Genomic DNA, 11952 nt, shown 5'->3' on the forward strand with positions numbered 1-11952 from the left:
GAAATCCTTTTCTTTGAATCATGGAGAAATCTCTGATTTCTTTGAATATTACAAAAACAGACTTTCATTTTAATCATCTCTTTACTTGATGATAAATTGCTGACCCCAGGATAATAAGTCCTGACATTAAAGGTCAGTATGTTTAAAGAGTCATGCACAAAGTGAATAACATGAAAACGCCAAGTTAAGATTTTATACACTTAACATGTTGTAGTCGACAGTTTGCTGCCCACGACACAATGACTGGCTAATATTTGTACTTTGAAGCAGGCATCTGCATATCTATATATAAAAAAAATAGATCCCTAAACTTGATAAAGTTTAAAAATATCTTGGAAACTGCCTTTTAAAATGTAAGCAAATATAACTATACATTTACTTTTTGTGTGCTTGTTGAGTGCAGGATATAGTCGGATTAACTTAATTTAGTAAGTTTTTTGTAACTTTAATAATTGGTCATAAATGTTTGTACACTTTTTGGAAGCTTCATTAGAAATCTGATAACTGAAAATCATTCTGTTTATTTTGATGACCCCACCTGCAGTACCTGCGTAGGCCACCAGGGGAACAAGGCCCACACATTTTTAATCACTTGATTTGACCTTTTGCTTTTTCAGTGTCTTTCAAAAATGCCTTCTCATAAACTATTACAGAAAATAACATTCAGACAAAAAGTCAAATAATTATTTTCAAAGCAAGTCCAAAATTATTTTAATAGTAACTTTAAAATAAGATCATGTATTTGGGTATTTTTAGGGCCACAATAAAGAAAGCCTTCATTAATAAATTCATTGTACCCCAAAATCTACTATTCAATTAATGCTTTATATAGCATGTATAGCATATGCTGCTCACAAACATTAAAATATCTTGTCGGAGGAAAATAAAACAACAAAACTCACCAGTCTCATGTTGAAGGTAGTTGTTGTTCTTCTTTGTCGCTTGTCAGTTCCAAAAGTTGTTGAATTTCGTGTTCGTGTTGAAAATCTCAGGGAAAAAGTAAAAAGTCAGTGTTGATATTTAAATCAAAACTCGCACTTGTCTCTGACGATGACGTCACTGCACGTCGTCACTGCATGGATCAAACCTGTCAATCAAATTCTGGATTCAGACTTCATATTATTAATATAAAATTAAGTGCTGAGTCAAACACCTGTAATGTAAAATAACTGTTTCAGAACAAATGACTGTGTGTATTAGTGAGGATTACTGTATTATTTTTGTTTTGGGATGTATTTAAATGATCATCTTATATTATATCTAAAACGTCTACATAAGCTAGCTGTAGTACTAAACAAGTACTTCAAATAGTAAAACACTAGAGATGAATTATATATTTCAATTTAAACTGGTATCAGGCACCAATATATTCGATTTCACTGTTTTGTTATGGTTTCCATCGGTTTCCAGCAGTTTCAGGCAGTTTGCGGTCAAGTCCACCAGGCGGCATCTGGTATGCACGTGAGTGTGTCGCGCGCTTCTTTCTGATCTGAGAAGCGTCGTGTAAGTTAGCGGAAATATTACTAGCGGTGGACTTTCCATGGTGGTGAGTCTCACAGTCACCGTTTCACATTAGGTAAGTCTGTATACCTTGTGTCTGTTAACCTGTTATGGATTGGATATGTAGATATATAGATATGTATTATTTTTAGCACTTTGTGATGTGTTCTACTGGCTAGTTAGCAGCTAGCTAGCTTATCACAGAGAATCGTGGCTGTTGTTTACAACAATGTGTAAATTCACAATGTAAAACCACCACTGAGCGTGAGAGTCACGCTTTTTGGTCTTTTTGTGACGCACTCCCGTCAAACATTGTATTTCTCACACTGAAAAAAATGATAACATAAATGTATCTGGCGCGCTGCTATAGCTATGGAACCGGGAGGAAACCGTGTGCTTGTTTACACCCGAGCAGTGCTCACTTTAGCAGATACTCCACCTTGTGGCCAAAAGGAGAAAGCACACCTCTCTGTATGTGCTGCTCCTTATCACAGAAACTGGAGCACAGACACAACTTTGTGAGCTACACTGCTACACAGAACAATACATATACAATACATAAAAAGACTGGACATTATTACCTCTTAACATTTTAAATTAAATAACTTGAAACAAATATAGGAGGGGTGTGTAGCTTATTCTGTTATTATTTCTTGTCCTTACACTAGTCACATTTCCATAGTTGCAGTAAATACATTTCATCGTTGCATAGTCCTTTTAGTCAGGAGGCTACTTTTAGTTGTATATTTTATTTCATTATTTTGGTTGGGGAAACATTTTACATATTGTACATTGTTCTTTAAATTTTGTTAAATAATAATTTGACAGGAAAAGAAAGTCCAACTGTGTGTGAAGTCAATCACTTTCCATAGCTAAAGAGATATCAGTTATGTAGTTCACGCTATTCATAACTGTGTCCTCTTTAAACCTCAAACTGAGTACACTGCATGTTCTTCTTTTTAAAATGTATTCAGTGTGGTCATCCCAGACCTTTGAGTTTATATCATCATATTTACATGTAAGGTCAAGGGTTAAAGTATAACCAGGTTACATATTTACAGTCAATTACAGTTGAATTACTTTATAGTAAATTACTGTAACTTTACAGTTTTTTTGGTGTTATTTCACAGTAGTAATTTCATAGTAAAACATAACTTAATAACTTAAGAGGGCTGCGTATCTATATCAATTTTACTATAAAACACAACAGATTTTCATTGTGAATTTACACATTGTGTTGTGTTTTTTCTGTTATAAGATTAACATCTATTAAATCCTGGAAACAATATCACTGCTCTGACTTGTTAAAATGGCTGCTGTTGTGTTTTATTTAAACTTTTCTAGAATAAGAAAATATTCATACCACATGTTAGTCTATAATAATAATCTATAATAATCTACCTCAATTCAATGCTATGTGTTGGTTTTTTATCTGCTTGCCAAGCAACGTAATTTCGTTGCCAGTTTTCACTGCTGTGTTTTCTGTGCAATGACAATAAAAGGAAGTCTAAGTCTAAGTCTAGTCACTTTCATACTATAATGTTTAAAAGTTAAAGTTTGTAGTCAGCTCAGTTCTTATGACCCTGATGACACCACACAACTGCTTACAGTAACAGAGTTACAACATGATCTTCAGTCACTTTTCATGCTTCTTTTTGAAATAAATAAATAAATAAAAATGTATCATCATTTGTAATTGTTTTTCCTCCTTCTGACCAACAGGGGCAGTATTTTTAGAGATACATTGCAGCTTTTTAGATGAAAACAGTGCAGTTTAGCAGCACAGATGTGATGCTAAACTTTTATTATTCCATTTCATGTTTTTATAACATGGAGATCGAAAGCTGATGTGCTCAAATGAGAGGGTGTTTGTTTGTTTTTTGCTCAGAAAGTGCTTTTTAAAGCACCCATTAATCTTTTAAGAGAGATTTTGAGATAATTCATCATAGACATTGGTTAAACTCAATAATTTGGTTTATTAAACATGTGAATATGAAGGAATTCCATCTTCCTGATGCAAACATGGTCAATTATCTAACAGTTGAGGTAAATGAAGATCCTGGTCACTGTTTGAGGTAATAATGTGTTCATATCTTCAGTTATTAGTCAGACTTGTTCAAACCATGAGAATAATTGTAACAACAATAAGATTTACGTTATAGTATTTATGATTTTTTATTATTATTATTATTAGTATATCAAAACAAGCTTCATATACTTTAATCTGCCACAGCATTGGAAGCAGTTAACAGTTCTAATGTTGTGGATAATTGTATTTCCTACATACAAAAGTGAGTATTAGGTGCAAATATAAATATCAGAGACAGATACAGTGTTAATGTAAATGTCAGGCCTGGTTATACAATATACTGGAGAGGCTTGTTTGGCTGATTTAGTTAGAATGAATGCTCACGTGTCACACAGACAAACGTGTTTTAATTATTTGGTGTTTGATAGGTTTTTCAGATGCAAACAGACACTGATCTGTGGACCAGTAGTTTATGTTTCATCCCTGAAAGTTTGTAGACCGATGGTTGGAGTTGGAAAAAACCATAGATGCAAACATATCTCAGGTTAGCCATTGTTAGCAATAGCTTAATACCCTGTGTACCACGGATTTACTAATGGTTAATAGTCATCATATCATATCTCAGGGTGTGATGTGATGTTGCTCTGAATTTCTGAATTGGAAATCTGGGTTCAGGGGAACAAGAATATTGGGTTCTCACACACAAACTAAAACAACCTGACTCAGCATTCCCAATTAACATTTTTTGTCATACGTGAGCAGGTGAAGCACCATGTGATCACATTTCTGCAAAGTCATTCTGTGACGCCCCCCGTGTAGCTGAAGCTTCTTCGTCCCCACTGGCTCTCTGGGACCAGGAAGCCCTTCCTGTTCACTGGCTCCACCACCAGCTCCAGTAAACCAGCCGGCTCTGGCACCGCCAGCTCTGCGACCCTGTACAGATTAGAATACGCCCGTCCCAGCAGAACCAGCTGACCTGGAGGGACTCGTGGATTGGGTCCTCTCAACCGTCGCCAGTACACCCTGAAGTATCGCACCAGCTCAGTGGGATAATCCCAGCGCAGAGTGGCGGTGAGGTGCAGGCTGGACGAGGTGGACGAGGTGGAGGAAGCGGCACCGCGCAGCCACACCACGTCATAAATACACAAGCCCTTAACCACGTCGGAGGGAACGTGCAGAGTGGCTGCATCCAGGAGCTTGATGAGAAAACAAGACACAGACAGACAGAAATGACTTGTATTTAACAAGAAAAATGCACTCGGAGAGCAAAAATGACATTTTCAGTGAACCATTCTGCATCCAGATGATTAACGAGGCTTAAAAGACAGTAAACTGGGCATGTGTGTGCCACTTTATAAAGGGAATCTGACTCTCTCCTCTTTTGCTTGGTCTCAGTAACCGGAGGCTTGCAACCCTCCGTTTACAAGCCAAGTTCCCTTTCCACGTGGCCACGGGGTGGCTGGCTGCCCACTGCTGCTAATTCTAGGAAGGTTTCTAGTAGAAGACGGGTTCAATTCTGAGAAAAGACTGATAAACCATTATTATTATTATTATTATTATTATTATTATTATCGTTAATGAGACAGACGCCAAGGTGAAGGTAAAACATAAGTGATCATGGAGCTGATGTGACATCATCAAAGGTCTCAGTTCCTGACTAATGTGGATGGCAGGTGTATTCAAAGCAGAATTTATGTCATTTTACTCCTTTTAATTGAAATGGAGTGATGTGGGTGTGGCTATAAATCACTTTAGAGTAGTTTATGGTCAAAGAGAGACACATGACAGGTTAAGAAGGAGAAACCCAGGAAGCCCCTCATATATTTTCTGGCAGCATAACAACTGGTGACCTCTGTGGAAGAGAACGAGCCACTGTCTCACCATGATCTCTCCCACCCTGCAGGTGAAAGCCGTGTCCCGAGCCTCTCCCTTCCTCTGGATGCTGACACAGACTTCTCTCAGAGTACAGCCTCGAAGCTCCAGCTGCAAACACCTGTTCCGGTGACATGAAGAGAGAGAGAGAGAGAGACTCTACGTCACAGTCTAATCTGCTCATTTGAACCCTGAACCCTGTTTGCCGTGTTTTACCTGACAGTCCAGCCATCTGGATTCAAGCTGCCACAAAGCTGAGAGAACTGACTGGCCAGCTGGTGTCCATGATCCAAAACCTTCGGATGCACACTGTCAACTGTGAGCATTAAAAAAAAAAAAAACATTTAACAGTTAATGTTTGGCAATAGTTCAAAATAAATATACAGTGTGTTCTGGTTTCACGTCTATGAGGCAGCCAAGTATCAAGTCATATCTATGAGATATTCCAGGACTATACTGGAACCCTAAGCCTGACTATTTCTATATTCTTACCCTTAACCTCTCATGTGTCTACAGTGTGCTTCAGCTTGATCTCAGCAAACCTTCATAACTACAGAAACGTGTATATTTCAGCCCAATGACCAGCAGTTTTCAGTATTAGAGCTGGTGAGGTTGGAATCTAAAGATTGTTTTCTTTATTGGTTAATTTATTTAGAGATTGTTTTCTCAATTCAGAAATTACGTGTGTGCTTCATAACATGCCTTAAAATGGGAAGGACATGTGAATTGTGACTTGATAAACCTCAAAATTACAGTTTCCTGTCACAGAGGAGTAAATAAGACAGAAAATGTTGTGGAATTAGAAAACCTGCACCAGAAAGAAAGAAAACACTCAAACCGATTAAATGACGATCAAAATAGTCAGCAATTATTACCTCATTGGACTTGAAGATAAACTGTAGACTGAACTTCTTGTGTACAACGTGTGTTTGAAATAGTTAAAATTGTATAAAGTATTAGAAAGTGATTAATGTGTGAGCGTGAGAAACTCACGTTTAAATTCCTTGCTTCCTTGCTTCCCGTCTGTATTTGTGCAGAGACTGGCGTCTGTAGTCTTGAGCTCCAGAGAGACACTGATCCCGTCAGATGGCTTATAGATGAGGCTCACCAGGATCTTGGGCGGCAGGGGAACGTGGAGGGAGAAGATCCTGAGAGACAAAGGAAACATGGAGACTGCATGAGCGACTGTGTTTGGGAAAGGTGGTGCTGTTGGTTCACTTTCAACCGTCCACGTGAAGAACACAGAAAACACACACTTGGCGGAAACTTGAGACGTGAGAGAGGCGGGGATGAGGCCTTCGAGCAGCAGCGAGCAGCCTCCGTTCCAGGCGTCCTCCGGGCAGCCGCGGCTCCTCAGCCAGCCCGGGCCCTCCAGCTCTGTGTGGTAATACATGGGCTGAATCTCCTGAGCAGACAGGTTGAACCAGCTTCTCTCCGTCTCCTGCTGCAGACGCATTAAAGGAGACGGCGATAAGCAAACACACGAGGGAAACTCCTGTAACGCAACAACACAAATGTGCTGGGAGCAACAGCAGCAACAATAACAGCAAACAGCAAAATAAGCAGTTAGGGTAAAAACTATGAAGACTTTCAACTTCTGTTGTAAAATAAACAGTAGAAGCAAAAGCAACTTGCTTCACTCCTGAAAACTCTTGACATTAAAGGTGACACAGTCCTGACACGAATGATGATCCAATAATGGATGTAACTCCACAAGCTGTAATGTTGTTCATTACCTGTCCTCTCCAGTACAGGCTCTTCCCAAAGCCTTGGCAGAAGGAGGAAATGAAGGGAAGAGCTGACGTTGGACGGTGGACGTACAGGAAGTCCGAGAGAAGAGCCCAGAACCTGCAGGAAGTTAAGGAACATCCTTATCTCCATCCATTCACCTTATTTCACTATATGAACGGCCAGTATCTTAAGCAATTGCAGTTTAAATAGGTTTATATTTTTAGTCTGTACATTTAGCTTAAATTTTATTGTAGTTTTTTTAAATTATATTTTTCTGATACTGGTTTTTTTTTTAATTGTTTACTTTTCTTCTTTGTTGTAGTGATTATGGGGAACGTGCAAATTAAGAATTTCATTGTGCAGTGTGACAGTCTGTTTTAACTGAACATATGACAATAAATATCTTGAATCTTAAACATATAATATGTTACCTTTTTGGCATTAAAAATATCTAAAAAAAGAAAAAACACTATTTAAATCCATAAATCACAAGCTAACAGACCCTTTAATGTTGGTCACCTTTTAATGACGTCATCCACTTTAAGAGCCTCTGCTGTAGTCAAATGTTTTTCCTTACCCTTCCCTTAGGGGGAAAGGAACTATTTGTTACTACTAGTTAGCCAGTGTGTTTTGTTTTTAAGTTTTATAGTGTGCACTGGTCACTGATGGACAGGTGTTTGTTCTGTCCAGCAGTTCCCATGAGTCCATGGTGCTCAGTGACATCATCAAACTAGAACCTCTGTCATTGTTTTTGATTAAGACGCGCTCAGCAGCAGAAATCACAAAAAAAAAGAAGAAGAGTAAATTTGATGTCGCTCTCACGTGTCCTGATTCTTGCGGAATTCAGTCTTATCATCGTGGCTCTCGTACACCCAGCCTGGAGCAAAGATGGCCACAGAGAAGTTGTGCTTCCGAATGACGGCTAGAGACTGAAGACGACACATACAGTCAGCGATCTCCTAACAATGAAAAGATTAATAACCGTTTCCACAGTTGCCTACCTTATTGGTTTCCAGCATTCCTCCCACCACGTTGCCACGAGCGAACACGTCTACCCCGACGTAGACGTCGGCACCGCGGCCTCCGAGTCCACTGTAGTCTTTCATCCTCTCCAGGTGTTCCTCTGTCCAGTTGTAGTTGGTGAAAAAACCATCACAGGCGTCAAAAAACAGCCTAGGAAAAGGTCCAAATGTTAAATTGCTTATGAACGGACAAATTCCTACTAGTTGCGATGGTTGATGGAACGTTACCAATTATGTTGAGCGCTGTCACAACTATTGTAATAATCCTCTCATTGCATGTGTCTGTTCTAAAACAATAATTCTGCTCTGTTTTCTTTAAACTTCATAAGAACAGCAGAAATATGTCATATTTTATTCACTATTTTCCACTTTTGTTTCCCTCCATTTGTTGAACTGGCAGCTGATTTGACAGAACTACTGTGGTACTTAAAAGAGACGTCTCTACCTGTTGGACTGGTTGAGTTCGTTCTGCCAGTTGAGCTGTCCGTTTTCGACCACGCTGTCGTACCACACGACCAGGCTGCCGGGCACTCGCTCGTGCATCTGGTCGCTCAGATAGCGCAGGAACAACGGCGTGTTCTTCACTGCGACCTCCTGCACGCAGAAGAGAGCACATGCACTCTGATTTTACTCCAGCACTGGGTATGTAAAGAAATAATGATATTATGGTGACGGTGTGGCTGTGGTTAGCTCTGTAAGGATGAGCATTACGCACAATCAGAAGCCACTTTTAATCTCATAAATCTGTATATATGAGTATATATATATATATATATAAACATATATATGTATATACATATGTATGTATGTTTATATATATATATATATATATATATATATATATATACATATATATATATATTAGTACCTATTACAAAAAGTATACACTGCAAAAATGAAAATATGTACTATTGTATTTAACTTGAATTCAGTGTTTTTATCTAATCACATAATTTTTGGGACTTATTTACTTATTAAGGCTGAAGTTACTGAATATAGTTTGACCTTTTTTTAATGTCTTTTGTTCTTGTTGCACGAGCAGGTCATTTTGCTTGAAACGAGTAATTTCCCCCTAATAGTGGTTATTTATATTCTTGTTTTTTCAGAGGCATTTTTTGCAGTGTAGTGGGGGCGGAGCATTGGTGTAGAAGCCATTTACTTACACTGAGTTTATTCTCGATGTTAATGAGCCAGCCATCAAAGCCATAATAATGGCTGATCTGGACGAGTTTATCAGCGACAGCGCGATACGACTCCTCGTCTTTCAGGAACGACTCACACGCCGCGGCTCCATCAGTCCACTCTGTGATAAAAGTCCCTGGAAAGCAGGACAATCACAGCAGTTGGTTATATAATCTAATATAAGGATTACTAAACTGTTATTCTGAGGTCTTTTACTCACCTATAACAACAACTCCATGTTTGTGTGCAGCACTGGTCCACACAGCAGGAGGAATAGTCACCATGATGTGTGTAAAGTAGTTGAAAATATCAATGTAGTGCCAGTGGTAGAAGGCATACGGAGCGTCTGAAGTTGTCCCCTGGAGAAACCTTAATAACAGATATCACAGTATTTAACCAAATAACCAAATGTTCCATTATACATATATATATATATATATATATATATATATATATATCGATATATATCTCATACCTGTCGTCGAGGTAGCCACCCATCATGTCCTGAGACACCAATGTCCTACGTGCGCTGTCGGCCAGGGGGGGCTCCCGAGGCGCCAGAGGGACCACTGCCACGTTAAAGGGGTTTGCCTCACTGCGTTTCCATGACAACAGTTCATCTAGAGTCTGAAGACCACAGCTGATTGGTTCAGTGGTGTCTCCGTCGTAGTGACTGGCTGGTGGAGAAGAGGAAATAACATGTAGAAGAAGAAGAAGAAGAACGTTTGCGGCACATTTTGAACACAGATGAAGTGGTGTGATATATTATATAACACTAACCTGGTAGCAGTGACGGTGTATACGTGACCACTTCATGGATACTGTCTGAATCCATTGGTTGATCCAAACAAGACTCCACCCTGGGGAAAATAACAGGTGGTAAGTTTCATACTGACTCATTTGTTTTGACCATATAAAAACACAACACGCTGATTCACTTTTTTATGACACATCCTCACATCACATATCTATCATATCTATCAAGTGGGTGGCAGGTGATTTCTTTTGTGGGTAACCAAATAACTGCAGTATATTTACCTTTAGCCTGTTACTAAAGCTTTAAAGACGATATATTTTAAAGAACACGCAAACACAGTTGTTTCATTGATTAAATATGGAAGTGATGGTTTTCTCCTTAAAAGTAATATTATCTGCTTTATAATGTAATTTGTACAAATCAGCCTGATTAAGTCAGCTAAACGGATTTCAATCATTCATGTTGGTGTTTATACCTGTGCCTGCGACATGTCCAAAACAAGTTAACAACACTGATGATTCCACTTACTGACTGGAACTGACTAATGAGTGCATTATGACAGCGAGCCAGCATGGTTCCTGACAATGAGGAAGCTAAATGGAACTCAGCCTTCATTCATTTGATTATTTAAAGCTGTGACTGTCCTACTGTACTTGTGCATGTCTAGCATGAAAAAAGCCTATAAGACTTTTTTTTTTTCTTTTTGTATTTTAGCACTTTCTGTGAAGCACTTTGGTTGCGGCTCAGCCGTTTGTATATGTGCTATATAAATACAATTTGACTTGACTTGACTCATAACAAATACAACTGTAAAAAAAACAGCCTCTTAAATGTTGTGTTATTGAAAGTTCAAGTTTCTAACTCACTCATCACTAGATTTAATTAGTCTAGGTACAGTGGTTTTTGATCTGGATCTGGTCCAAAATGGTCTGTATGCTGAAAAAACAGTTAAATGTGCCTTTATTGCATTTTCACAAATAGAATAAAGGTTTCACAAATCAGAGACTGTGTTTTTATGAATCTCCGGGGTCCGTAGATTAATCCAGCCCAGATTTGAGAAGTCTAGGTATAGTGGTTTTTGGTCCAAAGTGGTCTACTGTATATTCCTTGATTGCATTTTCACAAATACAATAGTGGGTGCAAAGTTCATGTCTTACCCAAAACGAGGTGTCACAAAAACAGACAATCAGCGACAACAGTCGCACTGCACGTTCAGTTGATTTCCCCTTAACTTTCCCCTTAATTGCCGAATCGGAGGCTAACTTCAGTGTGGTCTAAGGATGTGAGGTATCGAAGTAAGTAAGATAAAGTAAGATAAAGCGTCGTGCTGATTTAGCACTAAGTGAAGTAGCCTCCAGTACCGTCTGACTTCAGTTCTATTCTTCTTCCCGACGACATCATCGTCATCATTCTTTCCATCCTCTCGTGTCCTTCGCAATGGCAGTTTTTTTCCATCCAACTTCAGTTCCATTTCCACACAACTGTCAAGACCAACAAGGAAATAGAAAGGTAACGTACACCGGCAACGGAACGGCAGGAAATTACTTCCGTCTTTATTCCTTCAAAACAAAAGCGCATTTTTTTATATACAGTATATAAAGCAAAACAACAATAAAACATAAAAAAATAAGTAAAAGCAGAACTTGCTAAAATAACAGTTCAACACCCCTGTTTGGTTTCGCTTTATTTTGTGACCGTCAAATACTAATTAATTAGTAAATGGTCGGAACTAACCGATGGCTGAAATAAAGCTTAGTTGTTAGTGAGTTTGTTTATTTTATTTATTTTTTTATTTGACAGAATGCATGCAGACAAACTACGCGACAGAATGGACTATGGCCAGCTGGACAAAGGGACCA

The 11952-nt window shown here is 38.6% G+C and overlaps 1 protein-coding gene and 1 long non-coding RNA gene across 4 annotated transcripts; one reads left to right on the forward strand and one right to left on the reverse strand.

Annotated features, from left to right (window-relative positions):
• The first annotated feature begins 1491 nt into the window (after positions 1 to 1491).
• Positions 1492 to 6580, forward strand: LOC131475054 (uncharacterized). Its single transcript, XR_009242487.1, has 3 exons — positions 1492 to 1576; positions 5433 to 5719; positions 6439 to 6580. It is a non-coding gene; the product is annotated as an uncharacterized LOC131475054 (long non-coding RNA).
• Positions 3457 to 11601, reverse strand: engase (endo-beta-N-acetylglucosaminidase). Of its 3 annotated transcripts, none has more exons than XM_058652873.1 (14): positions 11455 to 11601; positions 10117 to 10196; positions 9812 to 10013; positions 9557 to 9705; positions 9318 to 9472; positions 8600 to 8748; positions 8134 to 8305; positions 7955 to 8061; positions 7138 to 7249; positions 6658 to 6842; positions 6395 to 6549; positions 5618 to 5717; positions 5411 to 5522; positions 3457 to 4725 (listed from the first exon to the last, which is right to left on the reverse strand). In XM_058652873.1, the coding sequence occupies exons 1-14, from the start codon at positions 11562 to 11564 to the stop codon at positions 4324 to 4326; spliced, it is 2190 nt and encodes a 729-aa protein (XP_058508856.1). In that variant the 5' UTR covers positions 11565 to 11601; the 3' UTR covers positions 3457 to 4323. The 3 variants fall into 3 exon arrangements, with proteins under 3 accessions (XP_058508856.1, XP_058508855.1, XP_058508857.1); XM_058652872.1 differs by having other exon boundaries at positions 6658 to 6845; XM_058652874.1 differs by lacking the exon at positions 11455 to 11601 and adding an exon at positions 11251 to 11367 and having other exon boundaries at positions 6658 to 6845.
• Between the last annotated feature and the right edge of the window lie 351 nt (positions 11602 to 11952).

This window comes from Solea solea, chromosome 16, assembly GCF_958295425.1.
Source record: "Solea solea chromosome 16, fSolSol10.1, whole genome shotgun sequence".
NCBI lineage: Eukaryota > Metazoa > Chordata > Actinopteri > Pleuronectiformes > Soleidae > Solea > Solea solea.